Raw genomic sequence first — 15,351 nt, 5'->3', positions numbered from 1 at the left:
CTAAAGCGACATCCACCAGCAATCAATTCATTCTGGCTTATCAAATCTAAGTAGTAGCAAGGGGACATCTCAAGCAAGTGGCTCCAGCCAAGGCAAACACCTGCTTGGCTAAAAGGGTGACCAATTCAGGCCTCCTTCTGATGGGGAACCTCCATAGCTATGGCTCTCCTTGGAACGGTGACACAGAAGGCAAGGAAGAGCCAGCACCGCCCCCACCTCGGATGGGGCTTCTTTACTTAGAACTTTGACTTGGCCTCCAGAACATCTCCCAGCCTTTTCAAACCTTGACGCTGACTTGGCAGAGAATGACGCCCCAGCTCCTCAAAGCTTTCGAGATTCCTTGCAATTTTTACACCCCTTCATCTGGAGAACAGATGACTCAGAGTTTGAAAATAAACCTGCTTGGCTTTGTCCCAAAATGGCCCTGGTTGCCACTGGGTGACAGAGCAGCTCCGCTGGGCTTGTATAGAGTCACCTTGCTCTGCATTGAAGCTCCCCAACCCTCCCCTCTCCCCGTGTCGGAATCCATAGCTTCCTTGAATTCCATTCCCCCCCACTTACCATGCCGCTGTGGGAATGCCGGAGAAGAATAGCGTGTCCATACAGCAGAGTCCGATGTCCACCTCCTTGTGAGGACTGGAGGATGACAAGGCAAAAGTTAAACCCAAATCACACAAGGCATTTGACAGTCGTACCTGTGGACTGTTGGACCTGGAGCTCACTCAAACCCATGCACCCATCCCCACAACCACTATTGCCAGCTTTCGGCTTCCACATGATTGAACAAGATCCTAGACCTCGTGGCTGACCAAACAAGAAGGCGAGGAGTTCAGAGGTAGGATTGAAACCTACTAATCAAAAGGTAAGATGGCAACCATCTCTAAGTCAAGCTTGACCCTTGGTTAGTTCATGGGTGTCCATGTAGTTCTCTTGGCAACAATATAGTTTTCCATTGTTGTTGCTGTTGTGGTTGTTGTTTTTGAGATCTTGCTGATCTCCCATCCAAGTGACTCACCAGATCTGACCCTGCTTAGCTTTCCAAGATCAGCCAAGATCGAAGAGATGGTGTAATTTTTTTTCAACTCAACATGTTAGGGGAGGGGTGGGCAATTAACTTTCACAAGGGGACACCTGCGAAACTGGGATCGTTGTGGGAGGGCTGGACCAATAGGGTCCCTGCCACTGCCATGGGCAGGATAGGGACAGCCAAAGAGCCGGATGTGGCCCATGGGCCATAGGGTGCTCAGGTCTATGTTACTGTGTAGTAAAGACCACAATTACTTGTATTTGACTCGGGCAAACCTACTGCATTTCTCAGGAGTTGGGAAAGCAGATGCTAAAATTGTGGGATGACTTCAAGAATCAACAGACCCTCTCCCCCATCTTTTTACCAGACACGCTACCATTCAAGGTCACTATGGCCAAGTTCTCCTCACCATCCGGGCTAGACAACCCCAACAATTGGTTGCCCGTGTGGAACACATGGAAGCACAAGTTTGACAATTTTCATAAGAGACCGTCCCGGTAAGTTATGTGTTCATCTCCACATGAGATAACCCCCTCCCCACCTCACATAACACCGTAGGACTTCCATCTCCTGAAGAGATGGAAGAGAGTCTCTGGAGCAACTAAGCATTCGATGCCCAATGGACTTGGGAGTTGCAACTCAAAACACAACAGCCAAAACCGGATTTTCACCCAACTCAAAGGGGAAGAGATGCTTAGTTGGGGGGAAAGGACTGGAGGCTACTTGGCTCTTTCCACCATTGGGTAGCTACGTTGGGCCAGACCAGTTGCAAATCCTTTCCCCTCGCTAAAATTTCAGCCAAGGCTTGGTATGCCCTCCTACGTATGTTGATGCAGCAGTTGCAATCTAGTTTCAGAGACAAAAATCTGATTTTTGTCTTGATCTTCATTTTGCAGTGATCAGGAACAATATGCAGGGTGTGGGTATGTTTGTGGGTATGTGTTCCAGCATAACTCTGGAATGCCTGGGCTGCTGAAATGAAAAGGAACAAATTATATCTATAGTGTCAAATCAAAGCACTTTTGACGGTGATAGTGTGTATTTTGGATTCAAATTTTTTAAGATATAGCTGTTGTGCCTTAAAATGGCTTCTACTGTACAGCACAGTGGAGTTGTCATGGTAACGGCTTCACAGTACTCCACAAGGGGGCTCCCTCTGGTAAGAGGGATTGGGATAAATAAATACCCGGGCAATGCTGTGTTATCAGCTAGTTCATAATAAAATACTATGAAATTAATGGTTGGGGAGATTTCCACGATGTCCCAATCTCGTCTCTTTTAGCACGTGCCTCAAAATGTGGACCTCACGACTCTAGGGAAGAGTTCAACTCCTGCATCTTATATCTCAAGGGGCATACAATGAGTGACATCCTCAAAGGATGGATCTGCTTGAGCCGTGTCTGCACAGATGTGACCAGATCACTGACTTGACCGCAGAAAATGCCCCCCAACACCACCAAAAAAAGTCAGAAGCTCCAAAGCACACACAGGAACATCTAATTATGTCATGTATTCTTGCAACCGTAAAACTCGCATCACATGAGCATGGACCCAAGCTGGCTGAGGAATCCTGGGAGTTGAAGTCCACAAGTCTTAAAGTTGCCAAGTTTGGATACCCCTGCTCTGGGATCCCCCCGTTTTATCTCAATAAAACAGCAAGAAATCAGATGTTCCCATTTGGCAGGTTCAACATGGGTTGCTTGTCAACTAGAATTTCATGGATGTTCTTCCCCAAAACGTGAACAGGGTTGAGGGATATGATGAGACCCAAGATCATTCTGTTGTGTCTGCGCCCCCACAAGCCGGGCCTCCTGCCAGAAAGTGACTTGGAAAGTGAGGGGGAAGGGCCATCAGGACTTACCTCGGGAGCACCGGCTTCCCTGGCTTAGCTCCAGGAGCCAGAAGCAGGCCAGGTGGAAGAGATAACAAGGCCTCCATCCCCTGACTCTTTCCACACACACCCCAGGCCATGCCTCCAGACCCAGCTGATGGCAATCAGGCCTGGCTGGACCCTAGGTTTCGTAGGCAGGAAAGGTGGGAACAACAGAAGCAGGGGTGGGGCAGGCCTAGGAAGTGCTGAGTCATGGAGTCACACCCCACAGGATATAAAGGCAGCAAGAGCTGCTGTGCCGCTTCGTAGCTGGCAAATTAACTGCTTAACTAAGAGCTGAAGTACTGTTTGTTCCTGGGTGACTCATCGGCGTCGAAGGAGATAACAGAGACACTTGGCAGACGCTCGCTAGTTTGCTGCCAGAGCTGATAGTGCCGGCTAATTAAGCTATTGCTCGGACGGAGGCGAGGGGGGACAGAACACATTCCCCTTAGAAAGGCTGTTATGAACCTTTCTGGAACCCCATGGGGAGTTTAAGTTGTGGCAAACAACGTCCCATGATCACAGGGTAGTGAGTTTCTCCCTCCCAACCGTCCGTTGTCCATCCTCCCTCCCTCCCTCCCAACTCTCCGTTGTCAAGTGCAAACCACCATGTTTCTTTCGTCACACTCCATTCTACACCCAACCCGTGGAGGATTTTCCAGAAGGAAGGAGGGGTTCACTGATAGGAACCATGCAATGAAGGGAGAAGGTACACAGGGACCAATCTGGGAAACCACAACCAACCATCAGTGGAGAAGTCCAATAGGAAGGATGATGGGTTGAAAACGTGGAAGGAAGGAGGAGGAAGAGGTATGAAGGAGGGAGAGAAAGATTACTGGAGGGAGGGGACGAGGGGATCCCACCTAGTTTTCAACAAGGAAGACCCATCGCTAAGAACCGCGGGGGGTTGGCAAGGCCCACCCAACTTCACAAACTGTCACATTGCCCTACATTTTCGTAGGAATCCCCATCTGTGCCAAAACTTCTGTTCATGAAGGAGAACCTGCCTGTGGGACAGTTGTGGGAATGGGGACGTGATAAAACACAAAATGCAACCAAGCCCGCTCCAAATCCTGCCCTCTTTGTGAAAATGCTGGCTCAGTTCTGGGAGACGTATCTCAATCTATCTGTATGGTAGCTGATAGATGGCATAAATGAGAAGAAAGGCATGTTAAGTATTTGGGGGTGGGGGTGGGGGGGCTATGTCAGGCCTGGAAGATCAGGTCCGCATTTTAAGATCCAATGAAACGGATTTATTGCTAATCATGCCTATGCAAAAGGAATCTTCTCAATGAATGGTGAAATCAAGGGTCACATCAGCCACGCCATCCGTCTGGAATCCCTACACCCCCAAAAGAGCTTTAAGTCCAGCCCCCCCCCCGAAGTCCATTGATTCTTATCTGGCGCCAATTTGAATTGACCATTATAGATCAGGTTCTTGGTCTTGGGTATAGGTTGCAGGGAATGAATTCTCAGGGTTTCTGAACTCTTGGCTCCTGGTGCCTGACAGGACCAATGGAATTCAAGGGAGGTTGGACGTAGAGGATTCTAGGCTGATCTCTCTTTTAACTCCACCCCCAGATTCTTCCACTCCTTCTCCTACACCCTAGGATCGTGATGGCGAACCTATGGCACGCGTGCTTGAAGTGACACATGGAACCGTGTCGCCTGGCACGCGCCTGGCACGCCCATTCCTCTTTTGGATTTCTGGTACGCATTCGTGTGAGATGATCAGCTGACCTTTTTGCGTGTGGCAGTGCCGGAAACTGGAAGAGCCGGTCTTCCGTTTTCCTGCATGAGCATGCGCGTGGGCCAGCTGATCGTCACGTGCGCATGCATGCCGGAAACCCGGAAGAATAGCTGGCTGAAACCGGAAGTTCAGTAGCTGAAACCGGAAGTTCATTTTCAGGCGCACACATGTGCCCTGGGCAGCTCCTCTTCCGGGTTGTGGCCCTGACATGCGTGCAAGGTTCCCATCACTGCCCTAGGAGCAGAACTCCTGTTTGTATGGAGTTTGGGTTAGAGCAAGGGTCTGCAAACTTGGCTCTTTTAAGACTTGTGGACTTCAACTCCCAGAGTTCCTCAGCCAGCAAAGCTCTGGGAGCTGAAGTCCACAAGTCTTAAAAGAGCCAAGTTTGCAGACCTCTAGGTTAGACCCCTGGGTCTTAAAAGAGCCAAGTTTGCAGTCCACAAGTCTAAAAAGAGCCAAGTTTGCAGACCCCTGGGTGCAGACCCTGGGTTAGAGGCCAGGTACCTCTCTTACCATCTGAAGGCACTTAATACGTTCACCCTTCAAGGTATCTCAATGCTGCTTCCCAAACGGGCCCTCCTTGACCCTTAACATAGCGTGAACAGCCTGGAACGTCTCACAACCCAAAACAAGTTGGGTCCTTCCAGGTTAACGCCCCGCCATCCTACGGCAAATCAACCGTCTCCTTGAAATCTGTCGCTTGTGTCCCTTACGGGTTACATTTGAGGAGGTGGGAACCCCCGAGAAGGAAAACAGGAACTGGGAGGCACACACCAAAACAGGGTAGGGAGAAGGGGGTGGTGGGAAGGTTTAGAAGGAAGGGCATGAGCACATGGGATCACGGCAGCGGCTGAAGGTAGCACCTACCCACTTGTCCAAGTCAACACCCTAGAGGGTCAGTCGGCAGATTTGAGAAGCCAAAGAAAAGAAGAGGGAGAGAAGGTGAACCATTGATGATTACTCAGTCCAAGGGCCAACGGGCATCGGGGGGGGATACCTGAGGCTTGTTGGATGTCTCCCTTCACCCCTTAAAAGGACCCCCCTCCCAACACCTTCCATTCATTCACCATTCAAGATGCCCATCGGGTTCTCCTCACTGGGAGAAAGCGGAGAACGTACCCAGGACACGCTCAGCCTCCGGTGAGGACTATGGGACCCAAACCAGGGAGCGACCCCTAGGATCGAATCTTGGTTTTTCACCGTTGCAGTTTTAGAGGGGAAATGGTTTTTTTTTGCTAATTTTACCGCAAGTAGCTGGGTGCAATTAAATTTGAGACTGTGCACAGAGTTCCTAAATGGTGAAGATCACCAATCAAGGATAAGACTTGTTCTCCTATTTCTACAGTAAAGTATTTATTCACATGTACCAGACCACCGTGTAATGTTAATTAAAATGTTATCTGTAATGACTGACATCGTATCATCATCCTCTTTTAACGACCCCCATAATCCCTTGTGGGATGGAGTCTGTCTGGGTAACTGAATGGAGCAGAGTGTTTACTGGCCGGATGCCCTTCCTGTCGCCAACGCGGAGTTTTATTCAGCAGATGTATTCTCAGTGTGCCCAGGGAGAGAAATATCTGCCTCTACTACCTAGGATCGAACTCACAACCTCCTGATTGTGAGGCGAGAGCTCCGCTTCTAGGCCACCACACCACCCTAATGACTGACATCATATATATTTATTTAATTCAATTTGGTGCCACCCAACTCCAGAGTGACTCTTCCCCGGTCTTCAAACCCCATCCACCCAATTCCAATGCCAATGTGCCCCATCTTCATCCAAGCTACAATGCAGAATTTTATTGTAATGGGTTGTGGGGATGACCTTGGGAGACAGGAGGAAGAGAGGGAGGCTAAGTAAGATAAGAGGCAGCTGAGCCCATGGAAGAAATAAGGATGCTAGCAAACATCTCCATAGTTTCTGAGACTGCACAGGTGAGGGGGAAGAAATGTACTTTCAGGCTTGCAAGATTCTGTTTATCTATCTATCTATCTATCTATCTATCTATCTATCTATCTATCTATCTATCTATCTATCTATCTATAAAAGGATGTATGTTTGTATGTATGTTCCAGCATAACTCTGGAATGCCTTGAGCAATTTCAACCAAACTTGGTACACAGATGACTTACGATCTGGAAAAAAATACTGTGGGCGTAAGGCACCCCTGGTGTGTGTGTGTGTGTGTGTTCCAGCATAATTGTGGAACGCCTGGGCCGTTAAGGAGAGCGCGTGTAGCATCCTAGAGCATTTGTGATGTCAGTTCCTTCACAGCTTCCTCTGGAAAGGCAGCCGTGACGTTCTCTCTCCAGTGGAGCAATGGGGAAGCACCTGATGGATTTGGGGCAAAGTGCCAGGATCGTAGACAGGGTGGGAAAGAGGAGCGCATGGGAGGGGGAAGGGAGAGAGCAGGGATGATGGGCATGGGAGCAAGGGGAAGAAAGGCCCCTCTCAATGGCTCCCGGTCAGACAAAGGCTTTGATGTCTATAAATACCCGGGCAATGCCAGGTTAGCAGCTAGTGTAACCATATAATAAAGGCAGAGCTATAGCAGTACTCGGTGTGCTTCTTACCTGGACTACCTCACAAGGCTGGCATGTGTCTATATGCATAGCTTTTTGTGCCGGACGCATGTAGGAGAAGCTCATCTGCTCGCCCTAGTAAGATACTTGAATACACACACACACACACATTCTCATCCATGGTCTTAACTCAAGGAGGCCCCGCCAAGAGCTCCCCTTCTAACTCACTGCCCCCAAAGGAAGAGAAACGTTCCCCTTCTTACCTCGACGCCGGCTTCCACGGTATTGGCCAGCATTTCCTGCAGGGCTCGTACGGACAAGGACTGTTCCAAAATGAAGCAGCATATCGCCAGATCCGGAGGGACTTTCTGCGTGGGGATAGAAAACTAGGTGTGGTTTCTTTTTTCTTTCTTTTCCTCCCAAGTTTTTTTTTAATTTTTTATCAAAATATCAAATCAATGCATGAACAGTGTGTCGCACCTGAGAGTCATACATTCTAATGCAAATAAAACTAATCCAGTTAATCAGAATCCTTACATTCAATCCGCTTCTATGTTTCTAATAATAATGCATACTTCTGTTAAGTTATAGTCTACCGTCGTTCAATTAGTCCACGTTTTCTCTTGTTGCTGTTTTCATCTTATGACATTAAAAAGTACACGCAAATGTTCCCCCTTTTCTTATTTCTATCACTTATTCTAGCTTAAGAATTTTTTTTCTTTCTTTCTCATCTAACTTCTAATTATGTCACCTCCTAAAAAAAAGAAATCAGGAAAAAGAAGAAGAAGAGAGCGAGAGAAAAGAAAAAAAGTAACTCAGAACAACAACAGAAAAAAATAAAAATAAATCATCCATCGATCATCTCTTGCTTTACAAGAAAAGTAGGAAATCAAGAGAAGGGTTGTGGTTTCTATTGGCTGAGTTTTGCAAACGATTTGCCACCACAACCACCTGGGTCACAACCAAACGTATAAAATAAAACTCTGCAAGCTCATCAAAAGTCCAAGACATGATTCCAGTTTGGTCTAGTGGTTAAGGTCCCAGGTTAGAAAGAAAGAGACCCTGAGTTCTAATCCTGACTTAGCTATGAAGGCCAGCTGGGTGACTTTGAGCCAATCACCGGGAGGTGGTGAGTCCTAGTTCCATCTTAGCCAATGAAAAGGCAGTTGGGCGACTGTAAACCAATCACCAGGGGATGGTGAATTCTAGTCCCTCCTTATGAATGAAAGCTGGCTGGGGGTGACTTTGGGCCAATCACCAGGAGACGGTGAGTTCTAGTCCTGCCTTAGAAATAAAAGCTGGTTAGGTGACTTTGGGCCAATCACCGGGAGGTGGTGAGTCCTAGTTCCATCTTAGCCAATGAAAAGGCAGTTGGGCGACTGTAAACCAATCACCAGGGGATGGTGAATTCTAGTCCCCCTTATGAATGAAAGCTGGCTGGGGGTGACTTTGGGCCAATCACCAGGAGACGGTGAGTTCTATTCCTGCCTTAGAAATAAAGGCTGGTTAGGTGACTTTGGGCCAATCACCGAGAGACAGTGAGTTCTAGTCCTGCCTTAGGCATAAAAAGCCGTCTGGGTGTCTTTGAGTTGATGCCTACTTTTCAGCCCAACCTACCTCCCAAGCTTGTTGTGGGGAAAAGTGGACTAGGAAGGAGTAGGATGAATGTTCACCATACTTCTAAAGTCATAAAGGCAGGATAAAAATTTAATAAAGAAATAAATGATAAACCCGGTCAAATCATCAAAAAAAATGGCAAGAGACAAAAGTATTATCCTTGAAACAAGGTTTTTTTGAAATATTAACAGACAAAAATATTAGTGTCCCGGAAAGATAATTCGTGAGGAAGATCTGGAAGAAATGGGTTGATTATATGTTTTATATCTATCATAAAAGACTAGATATTTGGATCTATACTGGATTTTGACGAGGAAGGACTAAAGTTGAATAGATATTGTAATTTTCTGTATTGAAATTTTATAATGTGTTGCACTCAATTTTAAATAGAATATTCTCAAAAGATCTTATGTAAGAAAGATCTGGGGGAAAAATTATATGGTTATAGAAGCTATAAGGGAGATATTTTTTGAATTGGATTGGATTTTTATGCTTTAGCTGGTTTTAAATACTTTAGGATTAATTTGTTCTATTGATTTATATATTTTATTACTGTTAATTGTTAAAAAAAAAATTTTATTTTTTTTATTTTTTGAAGGATTTTGGTTATGTTAGGAGGAAGTCAGAGCTAGAGAGGGAAAATTGGTATAATAGTTTTGGGGAAAAATTTTCTTAGCATATGTTTGTTTTATTTTTAACTATACCTTGTACTTGTTCCGGAAAGTCAGGGGGGAGGGGGGAGGGTATTAGTGAAGGGAGGGGGATTGGGGGGAAAGGGGGTGGGAAAAATTTTTTTGTAAAACTTTTTGAATAAAAAAAAAAAACCTGGTCAAATGTGGCCGATCCATCCATGGAAAGAAAGCCAACTTCTCCAGACCAATAGACTTTGATGCCTAATTCCCAGTATGAAAGCAGGTGGCCGCAGGTCATGGAGGGCAGGTTAAGCTGTTGTTTATACACCTTTCCAGTCCCACATCTGTGTCACCTGCCTCGGTACGCACCTGAGCGTTAGAGGTAGGTTCCAGAAAACAGAGCCGATTTCCAAAGCCTTCGGTAGCCAGACATAACTTCAGCTGTTCATTGAAGACAACGGCGGAACACTGAAGGACAACTTCATCATCCTGAGGGAGGAAAAAAAATTGTTCAGAATTATACATATTTTAGGTCACTCCTATTGGAATTCCAACAGGAATATGAAACTGCGACTCTTCAAAAGTATTTTTCAAACTTGCCAACCGTGCTGGCTGGGGAATTCTCGGAGCTGCAGTCCACACCTTGTTAAATTTCGAAGGCTGAGAAACACTGCCTCCTCCCTCCCCGCTCCCCAGGCATGTGGTCAACTTAAAACCCAAGTTAAGACCACACCTGGAATACTGCAACCAATTTTGGTTCCCATGACACAAAAAAGATGTTGAGACTTTGGAAGACGTTCAGAGAAGAGCAACTAAGATGATCAAAGCTCTGGAGACTAAGACCAGGGGTGAAATGCTATCGGTTTGCACCGGTTCGGGCAAACCGGTAGTAAAATAAAGCTACCGATTCAGACGAACCAGTATTTCTAACGATCAGCAGTGCTGCGCAGTTTATATTCACTAGAAAGCAGGAAATCCTGGTTTCTATTGAAACTAAATCGCGTGGCACAGCTGTTCCCCCCCCGGCTGTTCTACTTACCTTCCCAAACCTCCTTTTTCCGCACAAAGTGCGTGTTTGGTGCGCACTGTCCATGCACGTCCATGCAGTGTGCTTTTGGTGCGCGCTGCACATGCATGCACACAGTGCGCATTTGCCACGCAGAATGCATGTATGGGCAGTGAACCAGTGGCAATCCGCAGAGGATTTTACCACTGATTAAAACTTATGAAGAATGGCTGCAGGATCTGGGTTTGGTTACTCTAAAGAAAAGAAGAATTAGGGGGGATGTGACAGCTGTATTCCAGTATTTGAGGGGTTGCCACAAAGAAGAGGGGGGTCATATTATTCTCCAACGCACCAGAGGGCAGGACAAGAAACAATGGTTGGACACTAATCAAGGAGAGAAGCAACCTGGAATTAAGGAGAAACTTCCAAACAGTGAGGACAATTAACCAGCGGAACAGCTTTCCACCAGAAATCATGGGCACTCTTATCACTGGAGTTTTTTAAGAAGAGTCTGGACAGTCACTTATCTGAAATGATATAGGTTCTCCTGCTTGAGCAGGGGGCTGGACTAGAAGACCTCCGAGGTCCCTTCCAGCTCATTCATACTGTTCTATTACCATGGGATAGATTTTAAAACTTATAGTTCAAAGCCATGGTGATAAATCAAAATGTTATTTCTCTGGGACTCGTTCTCACAGCCTTCCTGGTTGCCATACGGTTTACGTCATTTATTTGCTTTTAAGAGTTGCAAGGCCGCTCAACAAAAACAAGAGGGCTTCTGGATGGCATACAGCATGAAAAAAACAAACAATAAAGAAAGAAAAATGTAAAACGTTCACCCTATAACAATCTTTATCCACTGCATCCTGGTTCTGTCCTAAAACATCTACATAACCGAACCCATCAGTCTCCATGTTTGCAACCATGTGCCGCACGGCATTTTAAAAAATCCAACAATAAAATATTTATTTGTGCAAAATCTCCGTAACTAGGAAAAGGTCTCACGTCAGAAAAGTGAATGAAAGCAAAGATGTTTCAAAGCGTGTCCACCAAATGTTGGAAATGGAATCAGATACCGGGTTCATATTATCATATGTGGTGGACATGTCCAAAGCAATTCAGCCGGTTCGATCCGGTTCGGGCAAACTGGTAGTGGCAGTTGCAGGAAGCTCTTTTTTTTTTGTTTACATTTATACCCCGCCCTTCTCCGAAGACTCAGGGCGGCTTACAATGTATAAGGCAATAGTCTCATTCTATTTGTATATTTTTTACAAAGTCAACTTATTGCCCCCCCAACAATCTGGGTCCTCATTTTACCTACCTTATAAAGGGTGGAAGGCTGAGTCAACCTTGGGCCGGGCTCGAACCTGCAGTAATTGCAGGCTTTGTGTTCTAATAACAGGCTTCTCTATTGCCTGAGCTATCCCGGCCCCCGCCCGGATGAAATCACGTCCCATTCATCCACATTTTTGAAGCTCTGCGCATGTGCAAAGGCCCTGCGCATGCGCGAGCGCTCATATTTGCGAACCGGTAGCGAAGGTAAGTGAACACCATCCCTGGTCCAAAGGCAAAAAAAAAAAAAAAATACTGGACAAAAATACATCTATGGTTAAAAAAAAATGGTGAAGCAACATATAGATTTAAAACCAGAAATATTCTTGTTGGGTATTCTACCAGAAGGGTACAATAAAGGGAATACCGTACATGTGTTAACAGTAGTGAGAATCGCTTTCCAACTCTGTTATTTCTTTATTCTGTTATGCTATTATTCTTTTTTGTTATTCTGTTATTCAGTAGATCGATTTCTGGTAAAAGAAAGCAAAGTACCAATAGTAATAGCTGCCATGGGTGCAAACCCAAAACATCTGGAGCATCATTTAAACACCATCGGCACTGACAAAGTCACCATCAGTCAATTGCGAAAGGCAGCTTTACTCCTGTGAGGAGACCTTCAAGACAACCTCTACCCCTCCCAGGTTCTTGGGAAGGACTCGAGAAGTGGATAAAAATGCCAAATCCAGTCTAAACACCTGGTTGACTGCGTGGCAACCCATCATTTATGAAACCTGTATGCCAGCAGACCCCGAACGACTCTGGGCGACTCACAACAACGAAACCAAGAAATCGCCAGTATAAAATCCAAAAACCTGAAAAATGGAGATGAACCTGGAAAACTGCTTTTCCTCTAATAATCTCGGCTAGATAAAAACAAAATAAAAATCAGGTTGCATAAACCTTCTGGGCTAGGAAGTCTGTTTTTCGAGCTGGGCTTCCTGTCCTTCAACAATCCCCACCCCAAAATTAGAAGCGAAATGATGCTTTCATTCATGACCGTCAAACTGGAGGGAGAAGACCTCCTATCAGCCCAGCTGCCAGAACTGGCAGCCTTCATCAATCAAGGGCACCGAAAAAAACCTGCAGCACCAGTGCAGGGAATTAAAGACGGCGGGGGGGGGGGCACACGTGCGCACCAGCCGAAGAGCTGAGATGCGCAACCAAGGATGGAGATCTTGGAACAGAGCCATGATGGGGAAGGTGACTCAGGAAGGAGCCAAGACGAGGACATCAGCGTCCTCCATCCAGCTGACAGATCCTTCTCCACCCTGCTGGTGTAGGTGACGCGGGCCGAGAATCATCATCATCTACTTTTAAGGACCCCATAATCCATTGTTTTTTTTTTTTTTTTTTTTTTTTATTGAAAGAGTTTTAAAAAACAAAACATTTTCCCCTTTTTCCCCTCCCTCCCTAAAAAAAAAACAAAACAAAACACCCCCCTCCCTCCCCCACCCGCGGCTTCCCGGGTCAATCACAAGGTAAAGTCCAATCCAAATAACCACATCCAAAGCTTTTCGTCTCCCAACCCCCTCCCCATTACATAAAATAACTTTCTAATTATTCAAAGGCAATCTGATATTTCTTAATCTGATATCTGTTTTGTAGATAATCAATCCATTTTTTCCATTCAATTAAATATCTTTCCTGCGTATTGTCTTTTAAAAGCGCTGAGATTTTAGCCATCTCAGCCAAGTTAATAACTTTCAATATCCATTCTTCTATTGTAGGTATCTCTTCTTTCTTCCAGTATTGTCCAATCAACAGTCTTGCTGCTGTTATTAAGTTCAAAATCAGTTTAGTCTCAATCCCTGTACAATCCATTATAATTCCCAAAAGGAAAAATTGTGGCAGGAACTTTATCTTCTTCTTCAGTACATTTTGAATAATCCACCAAATTCTTATCCAAAAGACCTTAATTTTCTTGCAAGTCCACCAAATATGAAAATATGTAGCATCATCACAATCACACCTCCAACATTTCGCTTGGATATTAGGATACATACATGATAATTTTTTGGGATCTAAATGCCATCTATAAAACATCTTATAAAAATTTTCCCTTAAATTCTGTGCTTGTGTAAACTTAACATTTCTAACCCAAATTTTCTCCCATGTTTCCAACATTATTGGTTCCTGAATATTCTGTGCCCATTTTATCATACAATCCTTTACCAAATCCTTTTCGAATCTATTTCAAGCAACACATTATACAATCTCTTTATATGCTCCTGGGTCTGATTTCTAATTTGCTTTATTAAATTTTCCTCCCTTCGCATTATTCCAATTTTTTGATCTTCTTTCCATCTAGCACTTATTTGCCCATATTGAAACCAAGTATAATTCCTCCCTTCTTCATTTAATACCTGTAATGATTTTAATTGCAATCTACCTCCTTCAGCATACAAAAGTTCTTTATATGTAATCATTTCCTGTTTCTGTTCTATATTTATATTCTCTATTGCATGTCTAGGGCTCGCCCATATAGGAATCTTATAATCTAATTTATAGGAATATTTATTCCAGACCATAAAGAGCACTTCTCAACACATGATTCTTAAAAGCCCTATCCACTTTTTCCATCAAATAAGTACGCATGCCATCCATATAACAAGTCATAACCTTCTATATTCAAAATTCTTTCCTCTGTTAAGTTAAACCAGTCACTTATTACTGAGAGGGTTACTGCTTCATAATATAGTTTAAAATTAGGCATTCTTAAACCACCTCTTTCCCGTGAATCCTGTATTATTTTCATTTTAACCTCGCCTTTTTACCCTGCCATATAAATTTATTAATCCCACTCTGCCAATCTTCCAAATTTTTATCCTTTTTAATTATAGGTATCATCTGGAACAGAAACAAAATCTAGGTAACACATTCATTTTAATAGCAATCCTTCCCAATAGGGATAACTGCAATTTCTTCCAGCCATTCATATCATTCTGAACTTTTGCCATAGCAAGTCATAATTATTCTTATAAAGTTTCTTGTTCGATGAGCTAATATAGACCCTAAATATTTAACCTTTTTACTACCTCAAATCCTGTCATTTCCTCTAGTTTTTGTTTCTGTTGTATAGACATATTTTTAATTATCACTTTTGTTTTTTCTGATTTATTTTAAATCCTGATACCTTTCCATATTTATCAATTACTTCCAACAAAATCTACTTGAATTTATAGGATTCATTAACGTAACCACTACATCATCTGCAAAAGCTCTAACTTTGTACTCATATTGTCTAATCTTAATTCCTCTATTTTCATTAATTCTCGTATTTTATCTAATAATGGTTCCAGAGTCAAAACAAACAATAATGGTGATAAGGGACATCCCTGTCTTGTTCCTTCGCAATCTTAATAACTTCTGTCAAACTACCATTTACTATAATCTGTGCTGTTTGCTCTCCATAAATCGCTTTAATTATTCTAATAAAACAGTCTCCAAATTGCATTTTCTCTATTAATTTAAATAAAAATCCCAATGCAATCGATCAAAGGCTTTCTCTGCATCCAAAAAATAAGTGCTGCTGAAGTATTCTTCTTTTCCAAATATTCCAATATATTAATAATCTGTCTAACATTA

General features: G+C 44.1%; 1 protein-coding gene across 1 annotated transcript in view; it reads right to left on the bottom strand.

The window, feature by feature from the left end:
* RYR1 (ryanodine receptor 1) overlaps window positions 1-15,351 on the bottom strand; it is a 170,535-nt gene that overhangs the window by 141,923 nt on the left and 13,261 nt on the right. The window contains exons 2-5 of the mRNA XM_058196238.1: window positions 9,795-9,914; window positions 7,440-7,544; window positions 5,518-5,538; window positions 562-636 (exon numbers count right to left, since the gene is read on the bottom strand). Coding sequence (XP_058052221.1) covers window positions 562-636; window positions 5,518-5,538; window positions 7,440-7,544; window positions 9,795-9,914 — 321 coding nt within the window. The remainder of the gene's footprint in view (window positions 1-561; window positions 637-5,517; window positions 5,539-7,439; window positions 7,545-9,794; window positions 9,915-15,351) is intronic.

This window comes from Ahaetulla prasina, chromosome 10 (genome assembly GCF_028640845.1).
Source record: "Ahaetulla prasina isolate Xishuangbanna chromosome 10, ASM2864084v1, whole genome shotgun sequence".
Lineage (NCBI taxonomy): Eukaryota > Metazoa > Chordata > Lepidosauria > Squamata > Colubridae > Ahaetulla > Ahaetulla prasina.
This window is presented reverse-complemented; position numbering and strand designations above follow the sequence as displayed.